A 19,447-nucleotide genomic window follows, 5' to 3' on the forward strand; every position below is an offset into this window, starting at 1 on the left:
TGATCATAAAAAGCACCTGAGAGTCAAATGGTAACTTTATTCTAGAGAGTATTAATCTATCAATTTATCGTGTGTCCTATTTCCCTGTGGTATTTTGGAAGAAATGATTCATTTTTATGGAAAAGTATTATATTTTAATAAATGTAACATTCTTATTTAGCCACAGAATTAGTAATAGGAATGTTAAACTAAAAACTTGTGATACTAGTATATATAATCTTAGTCTCATTATTGCCATAGTTAATATATCTAAATAATATTAATACACTTAAAGTGACCTTTTATAATTATCACATTATCAACATATTTTCAGTGTTTGTGTACACCTATACCGCCTTTCTTCAAATTACTTTAGATATATTTTCTGAACTCCGCTCTAAGGTCCAGTTCCTCCATGTCTGTTCTTCATCCATCCCTCCATGTTGGGTCTTTATAAGGTCCCATTTTATTGCATATCTCGTCAGCATATGCACAGATGGCTTTTCCCTCAGAGTAAATGTATTTCTCTCCAGCAATTTCTTCATTTTGTATTCCCTTTGCAGCAAATATTTTTAAAGTTAACCACACTCGCTGTCTCTTCTTTCTCTTCTGATTGGTTTTAATATAAAATCCCAGCAGTCTTTGATCTCTAAAACTTCAAAGCTACTCTTATGAAGGTCACTAAAGCCCTTCACATGAATAAAACTCACATCTCCAAATAGGACCACTTCTCCTTTTTATTCTTTGAACTCAGGGCGTTGTGCTTTATCTCTTGTGTCATGCCTGCAGCTAAAATACGACCGTTTCTGACCAAGTCCACTGGGATGTTCTGCATCAAGAAACTGTTATCTCTTGCTTGGACTCCTTCTTATAGCATTGTGCTTAGCCTTATCCCATTTCCCCATCCCTGACCCAAAGTCTACTAGAGAAGACAGTTACAATATGTTACAACATATTGTTTCTTTGTATGTTGCTCCCCCATGGTATAACCCCTGTTTTCACTGTATTTGATTTTGGTGCCCTGCATCTTGTATATGCACTTCTCTAATTTAGGGAGGGAAGGGAAAAAACAAAATGCTTAAATAGGGTTGTTTAATGCTTAAATGGGTCGACCCATTGTAACGATGAGATGTACAAGACACTATGTGGAAAATGAACTTTACAACTTGGAGTGGTGGGAGTAGTTGCGTAAGTGGGGGAGGGAAGGGATGGTAGGGGAAAAACAAAGGAGGAGGCAACAATGCTCAATAGGAAATGTACTCATTACCTTGCTCATGTAACTATATCCCCTCTGTACAGTATTTTTAAAATAAAAAAATACAAAAAAGTATGAGCTACCAGAAAAAAACAAAAACAAAACAAAAACAAAAACAAAACCCCCACATATGTTCCAATGTCCCAATAGCTATTGATTTAGCTTAGGGAAAAATCCAAAGGGTTTACAATAGCCCACAGGCCCTTCATGTTTGAGTTCTCACCAGTTCTGTTTTCTTATCCTCTAATTTGAAGGAATTATTATTTAAATTATTTAAATTATCATCTTCCCCAAGTGCCCTTGTTATTCTTTACCCATGCAGGACATGTGGGCAATGGGAGGCATTTGCTCTTGCTGCCTTCTTAGTCTGAAACACTTTTTGTTAATAACCTCTTGGCTCATTTCATCCTTTCCTCTGAGTCTTCCCTCCAATGTCAATTCTTCAGAGGCTTTCTCTGTGTTTAACATTATAGCACTCTTTTCTTGTACTCTTTAGGCTCATTTTTCCCTACATTACTTGCCATCTTCCAATGTAATTTTCTTATTTATTATGCATATTTCCTGTCTATACACTAAGGTATCACTGAGTGCTTTATTTGCTATAGGGTTCCTCATGAACAAAAATGGTTTTGGGAAGGAGACACTATATTCATGCCAATGTTAATATATGAACACATAGAATGGGGAGAGACAAGATAGAATTAAACAGGGAGGGATCAAACAGGTGGCTTCAATTTTAGTCTTTATAACAAGTTGTATTGTGTTTTTGTTTTTTGTTTTTCTTTTTTAGTAATCAAGAATCTAACGGTTAATGAATTTATTTTTGTTAAATATTTGTAGCGCATATATATGGTCCTATTTTTCCTCCGAATTTTCTGAACATTTCTAATAATTTGTATTAGAAAGCAGTTAACTATGAAAGCAGAAGAGTGACATGTCAGCCAAATGTAGTTCTGAAAGGCAAGAGCATAGATAGAGGAGAGGGATAGGTGGACAAAAAAAAACCAAAAAACAAAAAAGGAATAAAAGAAAAAAAAGTAAAAGAAAACAGAAAGACAGTGTCCAGGAGAAGGTAGTAATGTGATGTTGCTCTCATGTGATGTTGCTCTCAACATGCATAGGATCTCTTGTGCTTCAAGTCTAACTTAGGTGTGCTGATCATGACTGTGTAAGTATACCCCCTAAAGGACTTACTCATAGATGAAGCTAATGTTTTGTCCTGAACCTCTGGTAACATGGACTGAAAGTGCAGAATCTCTAACAGGCTAGGAATCACCAGGAGAATTCTAGAGAACACTATGTCTGGATCCAATGTCTCGTGGTTTTACTTTAAGTGGGTTTGTGTATCACCTGACCATTGAAATGTTAAAGTGATCCTAATGCACAGTAAAATTAGAGTTCTAGTATAGGGGCCAAGTGTCTTGCTTCCTCACACAATGCCTAATTCCTGTAGTCTTCTTTCCAGGGGCTTTTGTCCAAGGTCAAAGGGATGTTACCAACTGAGGCTGACCCTTAGGCCAAGCTACATGCCAGGGCCTAGGAGCAGATGAAGGCAAAAGCTGAACACAGATGAAGGCAAAAGCTGAACACTCACCAGGTCTGTTCTTTTCTGAATGAGGACCAGCAGGATGGTCCACTGCTTCTAGAACCTGCCCCACTGTGATGGCAGTGTGAAGGTTAGGAAAACATGTATCTAATTCTTAGATGCAACTTCGAAGGACACATAGATATTGCTCTGTTGCAGAGATGTTGCTAGACTCTCAATCCATTTGATTCACTCATTACTTTCCACTCTCAACACACTTGAGTAATTCTTTACTTTCAAAATGTATTAGCCCTTTAGTATGTTATTAAAATACATAATAGGGGAGAAGGTGGATACTTTCCAGCTGTCGTGGGATTTCCGATCTACCAGTTATGACAAAGTATACACAAAGTATTCACAAATATGAATTCTTTATCATGTGGTTAATGGAATATGCATATTCTGGAGAGAAGAGTGTGAGAAGCAGGGGTCTAAGGACAGGCTTCTCAGGAGGAGCAGCACCAAGTAAGTTAGGACTTGAAGGGTGGGAAGTCGGCTGGGAGGACTGGGAAGAAGGCAGGGAAAAGCTGCTGTGGAATTCTCCACGTCATTCTGTTTCTCAAGGGAATTTTCAGCGGCTTAAACAATTTCCTCTCTTTCTTCCTCAAGTATTTTCACATAAAACTTTAGTAATAGTGTTAGCCTGGATGGTGGTGTGTGTGTGTGTATGTGTGTGTGTGTGTGTGTGTGTGCGCGCGCGCACGCGCGTGCGTGTGCGCGTGCATGTGCGCTCATTCAGAAAAAGGCTTAATAGCAGACAAAATGATTAGAAGCAAAAACAGAAAACGTCAAGGGTCACAGTCTGGGTTCTGCTTTCTCTCCTCTGGATGTGTGTGTGTGTGAAAAACTACTGGGAAAGAGTTGAGTCTAAGAAAGAATGAAATTGAAGAATGTAAGAAGACAAGTTCAGAAGCGATGCATTAGACCCAGCAAATGATGGTGGTATCCTATGCTAGATTTGAGAAAAGGCTTAAGAGAAGCAGCTTCTTCAGGGAGGTGGAGTATTGCAATCTTTTTTTTTTAATTTAATTTAATTTTATTTGTGAACATACTGTACAGAGGAGTTACAATTACATGGGCAGGATAATGCGTACATTTCTTACCAAGCATTGCAGCCTCCTCCTTTTGTTTACCCTTCACATCCCTTCCCAGCCTCCCCCCTCCCCCCCAATCCCAATCCTTCTCCTTCCTCCCCTTCCCCTCCCCCCCCCCCCACCGACATTGTAAAGCTCGTTTTGGACATGACAACTTGTACTTCTCATTCTTGCAACAGGTCCACCTGTATCCTTAAACAACTGGTTTTTCCCCATCTCCTCCACAAGTTATACTGACATCAAATATAGTGAAAGCAGGGGTTATACTGTGGGGGAGGGACATACAAAGCAACAAAGAGATAATCTTATAAATGCGTTAGAAACACATGCATGAAAGAAAAAAACATTAAAATACACATCTAAGTGTTCATTTTCCTGACATCACATTATCTGACCTTTTCCGCTTGACTCATACATATACTCGATATTACAAATAAGGGAAACCATGGGACCTATGTTTCTTTGGGCCTGGCTTACTTCACTTAATATAATGTTTTCCAAGTTTTTCCATTTCCTAACAAATGGGGCAATGTCATTCTTTCTGATGGAGGCATAGAATTCCATTGTGTATATATACCACATTTTCTTGATCCATTCATCTACTGAGGGGCATCTGGGTTGGTTCCATATCTTAGCTATGGTAAATAATGCTGCAATAAACATAGTTGTGCTGGTAGCTTTAGTGTGGTCTTGTTTGTAAACATTTGGGAAAATGCCCAAAAGTGGGATTGCTGGGTCATAGGGGAGTTCTATGTGAAGTCTTTTGAGGAACCTCCATACTGCTTTCCAAAGTGGTTGAACAAGTTTACATTCCCACCAACAATGAAGTACGGTTCCCTTCTGTCCACATCCCCTCCAGCATCTGTTGTTGTTAGAGTTCTTGATTTTTGCTGTTCTAACTGGAGTGAGGTGATATTTCAATGTTGTTTTGATTTGCATTTCTTTTATGGCTAGGGATGTTGAACATTTCTTCATGTGTCTATTGGCCATCCTTCTTTCTTCTTCAGAGAAGTTTCTCTTTAAGTCTTTCGCCCACTTATTTATTGGGCAGTTGTTTCTTTGAGGATTTGTTGTTGGGAGGCTTAATTTTTTGAGTTCCTAGTATATTTTAGATATGAGACCCTTGTCAGTTGTATGGCTAGTAAAGATCTTCTCCCAATCCGTGGGCTTTCTATTGATCTTGCTAGCTATGTCATTTGCCCTGCAGAAGCTCTGTAACTTTATGCAATCCCATTTGTCCAACCTTTCTTAGATTTGTTGTGTTTCTGGGTCTCTATTCAGAACATTTCTGCCTGAGCCAAGGAGACCTAGGGTTTCTCCTATTCCATCCTGTAATGTTTTCAGAGTGTCTGCTTTGAGTTCAAGGTCTTTGATCCATTTGGAGTTGATTCTGGTGCAGGGTGATATATAAGGATCTAGCTTTAGTTTTCTACATGTAGTTAACCAATTTTGCCAGCACCATTTACTGAAGAGGTTGTCTTTCTTCCATTCTATTGTTTTAGCTCCCTTATCGAAGATTAGATGGCTATAGGTCTGTAGGTTCATTTCTGGGTTTTCAATTCTATTCCATTGGTCCTAAGGTCTGTTCTTATGCCAATACCAAGCTGTTTTGATTACTATGGCTTTATAGTAGAGTTTGAAGTTTGGTATTGATATTCCTCCAGCAGTGTTCTTTCCATTGAGGAGCGTTTTTGCTATTTGGGGTTTTTATTGTTCCATATGAATTTTTGGATTGCCTGTTCTATTTCCTTGAAGAATGAGGTTGGAATTTTGATAGGTATTGCGTTGAATTTGTAGATAGCCTTGGGAAGTGTTGCCATTTTCACGATGTTAATCTTTCCAATCTAGGAGCGGGAGGTTTTGCCACTTTTTAAGTTCTGTGTTGATTTCCTTTTTTAAGATTTTAAAGTTTTCATCATAAAGGTCCTTCACTTCTTTAGTTAAGTTAATTCCTAGGTATTTTATTTTTTGTGGGGCTATTACAAATGGAATTGCTTTCCTAATTTCAGCCACACTTTTCTCATTGTTGGCATACAGAAAAGCCATTGATATTTGGGGGTTAATTTTATAACCTGCTACTTTGCCAAACTTTTGAATCAGCTTGAGTAATTTGGGGGTGGAGTCTATGGGATTCTTTAAATACAAGATCATGTCATCTGCAAAGAGGGAGAGTTTTATTTCTTCGAGTATTGCAATCTTGAATTGACCAGCTGTAGATGGTGAGGAAGAAGGAGGGCCATGGATGACTCCCAGTATTCAGGAGCTTTGGGTTGCTGGGGTGTATGTGCATTAGTACTTCACCACCATTTGACCATATCCTAATTACCCAATGTCTGCTGTTCTTCAATCACTAGCAAAGACTGCTCATTCCCAAGCTTCTGTAGCATTGGTATCTTTACATACTTACAACAAGTAGGAAAAAAATAGTAGAAAATCAACTTATTTTTCTGAAAGTTCAAAGTTTAGATATGTATAATGTTTTATTGAATATTCTTAGCTGGAGGTATGATGCTAGACAATGCTTTCGATGTTATTTTTTTCTGGGAGTATAAAACATGGATTTTGACTCATCAACAGACCATACTAGAAGTGACGGTGGACAATGGGCATTGTGAGATACTCTGGTATGTGAAGGAAGCTGGACAAATCACACCCAGGAGGTCAGAAAAATAGTACGAATGTTGAGAGACCAATCAAGATGAAATTTCAGAGCAAGACTTAAACGGATCAATAGACTGACAAAACAGCATGTTGCAAATCTCACACATAGAATTTGTCCTTACTTAGATTAATCATCTTGTTTGGATATATTTATTCAGTATTATGTAAATACTTACTTCGATTCTTCCTATAACATAGTGAAATACTTTAATGTTCTCAGGTTGAAAATATGAAAAAATAACAGCTATACCTAATCTTTCAAAGGTTGGCAGAACCATATTTTTAGCTTTAACTTGCGATACAAACATTTCTCCTCTGAAATTAAACTTTGCTTTTTAAACATATTTCTAAACAAAACAGTGAAACACTCATTAAGGAACTAAGAGGAGAGCTATTATCATATTTTAGACCTTTGATTAGACACATTTTAAAATAACTTAATATGTAGTATGAAGTACCTATTGAAAATATTATCTGCACCTATTGAAAACATTATAGTTCACATACAAAGGCAACAATGTTATTAATGTTGTGATTATAATTATATAAAATATTATACTATTTTGCATATATGACTATATTATTATAGATTATGGCTTTTTCACTCACAGAATTTTCATTAGTGAAGAATTAGAAAATTTAATAGAACAAATTTTTACCTAAGAATCTAAAGAGAAAAGTCAAATACAAAATTGTATGTAAGTACCAGTGGCTCATGCCTATAATCTTAAATTAGTTGAGAGCCTGAGATAGAGAAGATCACAATTCAAGACTTGTCCAGTCAGGAGAGCCTTTGAGACTTTGTCAATGAAAGCAGCTGAGCATGGTAGCAAGTGAGACCCAATTTAAAAACAAACAAACAAACAACAACAACAAAATCAGTGCAAAACAGACCCTGAGTTATGGTTCAGCCTACCAGCCCATGTCTAGCAAGCACAAAGTCCTGTGTTCAAATCCCAGAACTGCCAAAAAAAACCCCACAAAAATCTTTATTTGGGGATATATATTTGCAGTTAGAATTTAACAAATTTGGCACATTACATGTTAGCAAAGAAAAGATAGAGGCTGTCTCTGCTAACTTGAACAAAAACTGGCATTAAAACATTGACTTTTCTAGTATTTACATACTTTTGGCCAGAAGTTTTGATATTCACTAAAATTAAGGAAACAGAAAATCAGAATCTATATACAGATGGTAGAAATGTTAAGATAATAGGACTCAATGAGTTCCTAAGTTTTAATCACCTCATTTTTTAATTTGAGGAAGTAAGCTTGTGTTTTGTTGTTCTACATTTTTTTAAATCGGTTGTGGGGCTTGAACTCTGGGCTTGGGTGCTGTCCCTAAGCTCTTCAGCTCAAGGCAAGAGCTCTACCACTTGAGCCACAACACCACTTCCAGTTTTCTGGTGGTTGATTGGAGATAAGAATCTCACAGACTTTTCTGCCTGGGCTGGCTTTGAACCATGCTCCTCAGATCTCAGCCTCCTGAGTAGCTAGGATTACAGGTGTAAACTGGCCCCCAACTTTCTGTTCAACCTATTTTATGTACATAACTTTAGTAATGCTTCAAATAAATTTTATAGAGGAGGTGAAAGACAAATGTGAATCCTAGGAGTCAGAAGGGTAAACACTAAAGATTTAAGTATATATCTATTAAATATATTTGCTTATTTATATTTATATATTAAATCCTTCCCCACATGTGACGGTATCTGGTGGTGAGGGCATTTGTCAGGAGGGTGGAAGCCTTGTGATTGGATTAGTGCCCTTTTACACAAGCCCCATGGAGCTGTCTTTCCTTTCCTACCAGTAGAGGCCACAGGAAGACAGCTCCATCTAGGACACAGAAAGTAGGCTCTCAGCAGACACTGAGTAGTGGTGCTTTCATTATGGACTGACTTGTCTGTAAAGTGTGAGAAACAATGTCTGTTTATCATCTATTTGGGGCTGTTTTTGAAGTCTCCCAAATAAAAAACACATTGTGTTAGTAGAATCTCTGTGCTCAGGGTCTTATTTAAGTCACTTGTGGAATTGTAATAATGACAGTAACTACCCAAATAGCCGGTATTGCAGATTAACTCGTACCTGTGTTATTTTACTTAATTCTCAACAGTTCCCTGAGATGCTGCTGCTATCTCTGTTACTGAAAATGAAAAACTTGATGATCACAACTCAAGTTTGAGGAGTATGAGATCATAATTTTATCTGTTTTAGAATTCACAGATTTTGAGGAACCTTTAAACCTTTCACATGTATATTCAGATTCATGGAGGCTCATGTTTTATGAAACTTCCTGAGAATGGCTATGGATTGTTCATGAGGCTACTTGGCAGGATTTCACATACTAGTTAACAGAAGGAAGGGTCAAATCACCCAACATCATTGAGAATAACACATAAAAAATCATAACAAGTGGGCCACACTTATTTTTGTCCATTTAATGATATTCTCTTCACTGGATGAAGATTCTTCTTGGTCATCATTCTACTATTATAATATATATATAATACATATATACAAACATATATGTATATATGCATATATATGTGGATATACACACATATGTACATATATACATTCATAATGTATATTTGACATGCAGGAATGACTTCATGAGGGCCAATATCTTTTACAAGTTTTTCCTTTCTAATTAGCTTTAAAAACAAAATGTTCTTGTTATTATTTTATGAGGGAGGGGAGAAGGATACTGTAGTTAAAAAGAGATAGTAAAAACAAAATAAATGCACAAAATAGCAGAAATTGGTTTAATAATTTGGCACCACACTCTTAGTAAAGGGGGTCTCTCAAGTCTGATTCATGAAATTTAGCCATCAAAGGAACAAGAAACAGCTTGTGTGAGCGAGTACAAAGCCTGACATTGTGAGATTTCAGTAGCATAAAATGCAGGCTTCGAATCAGAGTTCTGGTCAGCTGGATATGAAGGAAGTGCTTCATTAGCTATCACAGTGCATACCTCTCAGTGTTGGGCCACATGGCAGCATGCAGCCAGGGCATGGATGGGAAGAATGAGCTATTCACTCAGGTTTCATAATCTTGCTCTGTTTCAGCCCTCTGGGTTGACAGCTTTCACATTAAGTATGGGAGGCTCTAAAGAAACAGCTTTACATTCTTCAGTGATACAGTTTGTTTATGGAAAATGCCTATCTAAAATACAGAGATAAAATAAGGGTGCTCTATGAACTCAATTTATTGAATTAGCTGTGTTCCCAAGCATGATGATACAATTTTCTGATTTACTTTGAACAATTTAATGAAATAATTGTATAAAAGAGTCATCTTAAAGGAAATAATTTGGAATTTCTATCATTCAAACCTATGTGATCATGTGAATATTTATTGTACAGCAAAATCTTCTTTTGTAAGTAAAACCATTACAGTAAAATGTATTGCAACATTTTGTGTAGTAAAAAAATAATTCCACATACTAGTTGCCAGGAAAACCACTGTAAATTACAAACCCATCATCCTTGTCTATAGAGCTGTAGAATACTAGACTTCCTCACAAACATAAAAATACAAAACTCAAATTCATATTAATTTTATATACCTTCCATGCTCTGGTGGGAAATGCATTATATTTAGATCTTCATTTATATTAATTTCCTAGACTTAAAAGTCAGTCTTCAACAGTATTGCCAAAGGCTCATGGACTCAGATACCTTTACACTGCATAAAGACTCTGCAATCATTCTGAATTTGAACTACAAAGAAAGGAAAATAACTTAAGTACATATTGATTGGGTCTGTGACAGAACCCTAGATATTATGTAAAACAGATTATGCAATTCAAATTCATATTTAACACGATTTGTTGCTAAATTTTATTGCTGCCCTTAAATATATTGGACATATTTCAAGAATAACTGGGCAAGCCAAGTGTGATAGCACTCATCTGTAATCCCAATACTTGTCAACTGAAATAGTAGGACTGCAAGTTCAAGGCCAGCCTGGGCTGCCTCAAAAGAAATGAGAGGTGGGAAGCGGGACAGGGGAGAAACAGAGACAGAGAGACAGAGGAAAGGAAAAAAGAAAGAAAAAAGAAAGAGAAAGAGAGAGACTGAGGAAGGAAGAAGAGGAAAAGGAGGAGGAGAGAGGTGAATAGGGAGGTAAGGAACAAGTGTAGGGAAGAGAGAGAAAAAAAAGAAAGAAAAAGCAATCAAAATGAAAAGAAGATGAGATAATAGAACAGAAAAGAAAAAGATACAAGAAAAACCCTTAAACTAAGAAAGTATGATGTACACTTGTTTTGCAGTTCACCAGATACTCTTGAGAAACAATGAGAAATTATTGCTTAATACCTAAATGATTAAAAATCCTGAAATATATCAATCAAAATACCTGAAAAAAAGAAAAATTGCTTATTTTTAAATTATAACTTTACTTTCTTGAAATAACTTATGAAAACCTGACATATGGCTAATCGACTCTATAGGCTAGGGCATTAAATTTGTGCCAGAGTCGGGGTATCTAACTGTACATATGAAGCCCACATGGACCTTCATCGAAGACAAAGGTGATCCTCACTAAGCAGATGGTTCCCATGCACAATGACTCTGTTCTTCCCACTTAGAAGATCACTGGTGATTTTCATACTAAAAGTCTAGCCCAGAAGCAGACTGTGTAATTAGCCTTTAATCTGGCTTTTGTACAAACCACATCTTGTGGGTTAGATTGTATTCTCCGCCTCCACCTAAATTCTTGTGCTTCCAGTCCTAACCTCTAGTACTTCAGAATGTGACCATATTTGGAGGCAGAGTCTTTAAAGGGATAATCAAATTTCAGTGAGGTCATTAGGTAGGGTCTTAATCTAATATGGCTAATGTCCTATATATGTATTTTTAAAGGGGGAATTTGTACCTATCACAAAGATAGCCAATTACAAGTGGAAGAAAGAGACTTGGATGGGAATCTGTCCTTGTAGTTTTCAGAAGAAATAGCCTGCCAATCCCTTGATTTCTGTGACGTTTTCTTTTAAAATAAAGGTATCTGAAATTATATTCAATGTTATTATTTATAAAACTTATGTTGAGTTAAAAGTGAGAGGTTTAGAATGCCTAGATTCCAGCTTTGAGTTTCTAGTATATATTATAACAGCTATATACATTGTAATAGTTGTTATACTATATTTTATAAAAATGTATATGTATATAGTTATAAAAATGTAATATAAAATTCAACTTGTCTAAGATTATTTTTAAAATATAAGCAATCATCACAAAGAAATTACTTAACACTAAGACAATGCATTTTGGGAATTTTATTTTATTTAGACTTAAAAAAAAAGTAAACCTAGGCCCAGCACCAATGACTCACACATGTCATTCTAGCTACTTAGGAGGCTGCAATCTGAACATCTATGTTAGAAGCCAACCCAGGCTGGAAAGCCCATAACACTTTCATCTCCAATTAGCCACCAAAAAATGCCAGAAGTGAGCTGTGGCTCAAGTAGTGAGTGTTAGCTGTAAGCGCAAAAACTCAGTGACAATGCCCAGGCCCTGAGTTCAAGTTCCAAGACAGGTACCAAAAAAAAAAGGTAAACCAGGGTATATTGAGTGATGCTCTTTTAATATTGAAAGGCCATAGATGATAAGTTATTTAAAGTTTTTAATTTGAGAGATGTATCTCTAGTAATTCATAAAGTTTTCAGAATCATCTCTGCTCTATCAGCTATCTCCTTACCTACAGAAAACTTTGCAATAATAACATTTTATAAAGCAATTTTATCTAATGCATAACAGCTGAATTCTTGTTTTTCTATGTTCAGAACATTTCCAAAGTATGAGAAAGATTTCATCTGTTCTATAAATGAGATAAAGAGAAACGCCCAATTTCTAAAGGTTAGATTACTAACTCCATTGCTAGCTCATAATTTGTTAGAAGTATTAGCCATGGAAATTAGAGAAAACAAGCGACGAGACATAAGAAGACTTAGAAAGAGGGTTTAGGGGTACAGCTCAATGGTAGAGCAAATACTCAACATGTTAGATACTTTGTTACTGAGGAAGCCAATTCACAATTAAATAGAAGAAGCCAATTTCACAATTACATTTTCTAATAGTATCATTATTCTTATTAGAATAGTATTAGACTGAATACAATAACATTTAGTTTTTTCTTTTACCAATGTATTATCTTGAAAGAAGAGGGAAGGAAAGACTCAGGGAGATAAAAATTTCATCATTAACAAAATATTTACCAAAATAAAACTGAGCTAGAATATTATTGATTAAAAAGTGATTTTTTTCAATAGTTCCTCAAATGGATGAGACTTAGTAAGGAAGATTCTATTAATAATGAAAAATAAAAATGCAACATTTTCTTTTCACATTTAAATGTTGTTTGTATAATTTTGTAGTAACTGTCCTCAAATTCATAGATATTTACGAAATTAAGGTTGTAGCATTCTGTAACAAAGTTATTAAGACACTAGAAAGTTGCTATTGAGTTTTTCTGGGACAAATAGTAATTTTTTTAGTAAATTTGATTTTCCTGATTGAAGCCATAAAATGCAGAAAATGTCATACTGTATTTTTTTCCTGCAAATCTTGATAAGATTTGCTTTTAGAATAGCTCATGGAAAGCGTGATTTTTATCTATCAATATAGTATAGAAAGATTTTGATAATAAATATGAAATTATTATTCTCCCCTCCCATTATGATTTTCTATTTTTTCTCTTACTTGAAACATCTAATTTTAAAAAGAAGTATGAAAGTTTATGCTTTTAACAGTCTTGTTAACAATCTTTCAGTAATATAGAGTATGTTTTTGCCATTAGTGCATGATCTGTGCTCATTCACAGTAATGGTGATTCTCACAAGGAAAACAATAAGTAAATACAATCTTTCACCAATGGAAAACAAATACAAAGAAAATGGATTTTAAGTAAAGTCATTTCTAAACTTAACTTGTGAGAGAGCTGAAAGTTGAGAGTATGATATATACTTTCTATGATTAAAGTCAAACTTGACCTTCTTTGTTCAAGAATATTGCTTGATGATGATTAATACTGTCAAGCTACTTTCTTTCTTTCTTAGATAATGCTTCTATTAATATTAAACTATCTTTTGGATTTTGCTACTTATTACAAATAAATTGATTAAATATACAATTTTCTACACAAAATTTTCTACACTGGCTCCTAGGATAAAGTTAATTTTTTTAAAAATCAAGAGCAATTTATGACACCATTATAAAAGCAAAAGAAAAATAACTCCAGATACTTATCGTTTTAAAAGATATAAATGTACTTTAAAAGATAGTTCTGTTATTCCAAATTATGGGAGAAATGGTTATAAATTTTATTTGTGAAGATGTGTTCAAGAGGTTTAAAATAAAAATCACGAGAGAAAATCTACCTCTTAGCAATTACTTGAAACTACCTACAACTGTCTACTACTTTAATTCATAAATTTTTTGTTGTTGTAGGTGGTGATCATGGGGCTTGCACTCATGGCCTGGGCACTGAGCCTAAGCTCTTTTGCTCAAGGCTAGCACTCAACCACTTGAGCCACAGCGCCACTTCCTCTACTACTTCTTTATAAAGAATAATATTACACGAGAAAATAAAATTTAGGTTGAATTACAAAAAAAGTTGGAATCTTATCTTCATTGAGTAGCTGGCTCTGATTGGAGAGATTCCTTTGGACATCTGATGCTAGAGTGAAATTTAGGGAATAGTAATTCCATCTATATTGATCTGAACCATGTCCCTTTTAAAGCGGAGGAGTAGGTGTCTGAGAAAGGCCATCATGCTTTTGAAATTACATCAGATATGGACTAAAACCCAAATTTCAGTATTATTTCTTAAAACCTAGAAACACGCCACGTCCAGAAGTAGGATTTTATGTTTTTCTGAAAATGACTGTCAGAATTCTACCATATCTGTGTGTGTATACACTCATATAAATTATACACACACACACACACACACACACACACTTATTCAGCCATTTGTCTGATACTGGTTATAGAGGAATACATCATGAGTAACAACAGTCTAAGTTTGAGAATTCAGGAATTCAGGAACTAACAAGCGTTTTCTTGAGCTGGCAGTCCTTATTCCACAAAAGGCACTGGGCCTGGGCGAGGCGGTGCTTTTGTGGGTTCCCGCGGCCAGCCCGCTCACTCAGCAGGTTGCGGGACAGGACCGGCTCCGGCGAGGCTGGGCCTGGGCTCGTCCGCCGCGGGTGGGCGTGGCCGGTGGGCGTGGCCTTATCACGACACAGCCCGGAGTCAGGGGAGAGGCGGCTGGAAGTCCCTCCATAGGGGAAAGGCGACGCAGGCCCAGCACTCATCCTGCAGACCTGCAGACCGAGGCGGGGAGGGGAGGTGGCGCTCAGGAGACGCCCAGGATCACGATACTGCACGGAGGAGCAGGAGCAGCTGCAGGGCCAGACGCCAGGCCCGGCGAGCCGCGCGGGAAGGCCGAGCCCGTGCCCGCCCAGCGGAGGAAGGGGCGGGGCGCTGGGCGGAGCACCGCGCATGCTCGGGCGCCGTTTCCACGGCAGCCGGGAGGCGTCACCGGAAGAGCGGCTCCCGGAACCCTCGGCGCGGGGACGACGTGAGTTAGTGGATTTCCGCTCACCGGTTCCGGAGCCCACTCCCGGCTACAGCCAGATGGGGAGCTGCGTCTGAAGCTCTGCGGCGGTCACCTGCTGGCCCCGAAGCCCAGGCATTCAAAACAAGAACGAAGGGACGCAGGTGGTATGGCACAGCCTTCCGTGGAGACTTGCGGGTCCCGGACGGGTGAGGTACCGAATGCCGGTTCAGCCAGCCCCTGTGCGGGACAGCAGTCCGCCAGTTCACCCAGCTCCCGTGCGGGACAGCAGTCCCCCAGTTCACCCAGCTCCCGTGCGGGACAGCCACCTTCCAGTTCACCCAGTTCCCGTGGGGAACAACAACCCCCCAGTTCACCCAGCTCCTGTGGGAGACACCAACCCCCCAGCTCACCCAGCTCCCGTGCGGGACAGCCACCCCCCAGTTCACCCAGCTTCTGTGGGGAACAACAACCCCCCAGTTCACCCAGCTCCCCTGGTGAACAGCAATCCCCCAGTTCACCCAGCTCCTGTGGGGGACAGCAATATCCTAGTTCACTCAGCTCCTGTGAAGGACAATCACCTCCCAGTTCACCCAGCTCCCGTGGGGGACAACAACCCCCCAGTTCACTCAGCTCCTTTGGGGAACAGCAGTATCCTAGTTCACCCAGCTCTTGTGGCGGACAGCCTGTGTCCAGTTCACTTGGCTCTTGTGGGGGACAGCAGTCCCCTAGTTTGCCCAGCTCCTGTGGAGGACAGCAATCGCCCAGTTCATTCAGCTCTTGTGGAGGACAGCCTGTGTCCAGTTCACTCAGCTCTTGTGGAAGACAGCCTGTGTCCAATTCACTCAGCTCCTGTGGAGGACAGCAGTCCCCCAGTTCACTCAGCTCCTGTGGAGGACAGCAATCGCCCAGTTCGCTCAGCTCCTGTGGAGGACAGCAGTCCTCCCGTTCACTCAGCTCCTGTGGAGGACAGCAATTGCCCAGTTCGCTCAGCTCCTGTGGAGGACAGCCTGTGTCCAGTTCACTCGGCTCTTGTGGGGGACAGCAGTCCCCTAGTTCACTCAGCTCCTATGGGGGACAGCAGTCTCCTAGTTCACTCAGCTCCCATGGAGGACAGCAATCGCCCAGTTCGCTCAGCTCCTGTGGAGGACAGCAGTCCCCCAGTTCACTCAGCTCCTGTGGAGGACAGCAATCTTCTAGTTCACTCAGCTCCCACGGGGGACAGCCACCCCCCAGTTCACTCATATCTGGTGGGGGACAACTCTGGTCCATTGCCTCTGAACTAGAAAGTGAAGAGCTGATTACCAGCTTGGAAGAAGGAGATGAGCAATCAGAGCTCTCAGCTCCCCAAAATAATGAAAATAGGTTGAGTCAAAGATGGATCAACCACCTCAAGGGCAAAGAAACAAGCTCTGGACGATGCCAACCTGTTAGTAAACTTCAAACTAAAGTCACACGGGTATCTGATGAAGAATTAAATGCCCTTCAGTCTTTTTGTACGAACAAGGTTAACCTGCTTCATCATAGAGTGGACTCAAAAGGGAAGAAAAGAAGCAGGCATCAGAAGCTGTCTGTTACATTGGATGCAGAGACTACAGAGGTTGACACCGGAAGTTGTACCGTACCAGATGAACTTTGGAACAGAATCTATTTTAAAAACACAAAAGAAACTCTAAAACAAATAGCAGCAGTTAAGGAACACATTCCTTCTCAGTGCCCCCATTGCAGCAGCAAAAGAGCAGAGCTGGCTCAATCTGTCTTCATAAGACAAAAGAAGACTTTACTGGAAACACTTCTACTCCAAGAGAAAATAGATGAACATCTTCATACCACAGACTTTCTCACCCATGTTAGAGAAGCTCATCAGGCCCTCCCTAGGCTTTCAGATGATCCTAAATTAATCTGGAAAAGACTGACTGAGAAAATTCGGACCGGATACTCCAGTTTTGAAAGGTCAGATACAAAGCAGAAGATGTAAACAAGTTGGAAATAGAGCTCCTGATTCACCATTTACTCCACCACTTCTCAAGCCTCTTACTGGACTAAACTAGAGGTGGTGATTGTTAACAATAAATTGCGATGTGCATAGATATTCCTGTTGTGTATTTGAGCGATCGCCATCATCCCTGTAGTCAACCTAGAAACGATTGTAAGGCCTGATTATACTTCCTGTGCAGATTTGAGGTATTGGGAACTTTCAAATACTTTTTGTTCATTTTAGATAACAGAAGGCAGTGCTGTAGCTGGAATAGTTATAAAGCGTTTACAATACATGAAAACAGAAGAGTGAAATTGATGGCTTGGACCAGAGTGTTGTCAAAACACATGGAATGAAGTTCCACTATGCAACAGATTCTCAGGAAATAATAATTTCCTGTCTTGGTGATGAAATGACTATCGGGACTTAATAAAAGGTAACTGTCAACAGTGTTCATTAAGGTTCTGACTTGTGTACCTGGATGAATGATAATTTCAATAAAATATGAAATCCTGCCAATCATAATGAAATAGGCATGTCATCCCAGGACTTAGGAAACTGAGGTGAGAAGATGAATAGCTTAATCTCAGTCTGGACTATATAGAGATAACATGTCTCCAAATAAATAAATAAATAGATGAGTACACTAGAAAAGCGCCTATGTGTAATGGTAATGATCAACAGTGTAATTTTTTTGGATGGATGTATCTTAAGGTATATTTGAGATTCATGTATTGAGAGTTTGAGGAAAGGTTTAATGAAATGAAATAAAGGAGGCAGGCAGGGAAATCTTTCCCCACCAGGCAGATAGTTGGAAATTAAAGTCGTGTGTTTTCAGCAATTCTGGAAGGCCACAGAGAAGAGCTGAGTTAATCAGGATAGGGAATGCCAACAATTAAAGGGTAGGAGAAGAATAATGAGCTTGCATAATACTATAGGCTGGGCATTATGGTGTAAGCCTGAAATCCTAGCTATTTGGGGAAGAGAGATTGGAGAATGGCAGCTTGAGACCCAAGAGTTTGCAAGACTCCATCTCAACCCATGTGTGGACATGGTGGCATGCCCCATGTACCTGACCTCACAGTTCTGGCCAACCTAGGTATAAAATGTGATCTACTTTAAAAATAACCCATGTGAAGAGATGGGCATGTCACTCAAATGGTAGAGCACCTGCCTAGCAAACACAGTGCCTTCAGTTCAATAACCAGTACTGCCACACGCACACACAAAAAAGCCACTCCCCAACAAAAATAGAGAAAGCTTGGCACCAATGGCTCACAACTGTAATCCTAGCTACTCAAGAAGCTGAGATATGAGGATCATGGTTTGAAGCCAGCCCAGGCAAAAAGTGCCCATGAGATTCTTATCTCCAACTTCTCAAAAAAGCCAGAAGTGGTGCTGTGGCTCAAGTGGTAGACCACTAACCTTGAGCACAGAGAGGCTCAGAGACTGTGCCCAGGCCCTGAATTCAAGCTCCACGACCAGCAAAACATAAACAAATAAAAAACCCAAAAACAAAAAAACATAAAGACAAAAAAACCCCAGAAATGTGTAATGGTATGGCAGTCAAAAAAAGAATATCTAAATAGCTTGTATATGCATGATAATGTGACAGATCGACACATAAAAATGGTTTAGTAATACATTGGGCACAGATAAATTTAATGATAACAATTCCACTTATAGACATGAAGATAAAGTAAATTGAGGAAGAAGTATAAAGTAAGAAGAAATGAAATATATGAATAAGTCTACATCAAAAGTTTAGCTTGAGGGGCTGGAGGAGGGGTGTGAGACTGGAGGTGGAGGGCAGAAAACCTTTCTGAGGAAGATAATACTGTAGAATGTCTATTGTTCATCTTAATTCCCACTCTAAGGAAATAGTATTATTCTTCCAGGAATACTATGGCATTTTGAGAACATATTTAAGAATGAAAATATTATAAATCATTTTCTTTATGTCATCTGAAATTCTAGAATTTATGACATTACCTGAGGGTCATTTTGTCCATGTCTAACAAGTGAAACAGAAATTTGTTTGTGACTCTTTGTGTGTATGTGTCTCTCACTATATGTGTGTTTACAACTCTTTGTGTGTATGTGTCTCTCTCTATATGTGTGTTTACACACACACACACACACACACACACACACACACACACACACACACACACACACTTCTTTTCAGCCCTGGAGGGTTGGGCTAGAACTCAGGGCCTGGGCACGTTCTCTGAACTCTTTTGCTCAGGGCTAGGCTAATGCCAGAATACCACTTCAGTTTTCTGGTGGTTAAGTGGACATATTGTTGTTTTTAATGTACTATGTGATTTTTTTTG

At 38.7% G+C, this 19,447-nt stretch overlaps 2 protein-coding genes across 2 annotated transcripts in view; one reads left to right on the top strand and one right to left on the bottom strand.

The window, feature by feature from the left end:
- Positions 1-19,447, bottom strand: part of Dlc1 (DLC1 Rho GTPase activating protein) — a 436,178-nt gene that overhangs the window by 386,661 nt on the left and 30,070 nt on the right. The window lies entirely within an intron of this gene.
- Positions 15,107-17,567, top strand: CUNH8orf48 (chromosome unknown C8orf48 homolog). The gene is given in 2 exon segments (XM_070016282.1): positions 15,107-17,108; positions 17,110-17,567. Coding segments are annotated over 2 exon segments (1,881 nt in total). The 5' UTR covers positions 15,107-15,302; the 3' UTR covers positions 17,185-17,567.

The sequence above is a fragment of the Dipodomys merriami genome, unplaced genomic scaffold, assembly GCF_024711535.1.
Source record: "Dipodomys merriami isolate MVZ:Mamm:240054 unplaced genomic scaffold, mDipMer1.0.p SCAF_12, whole genome shotgun sequence".
NCBI classification, from domain to species: domain Eukaryota; kingdom Metazoa; phylum Chordata; class Mammalia; order Rodentia; family Heteromyidae; genus Dipodomys; species Dipodomys merriami.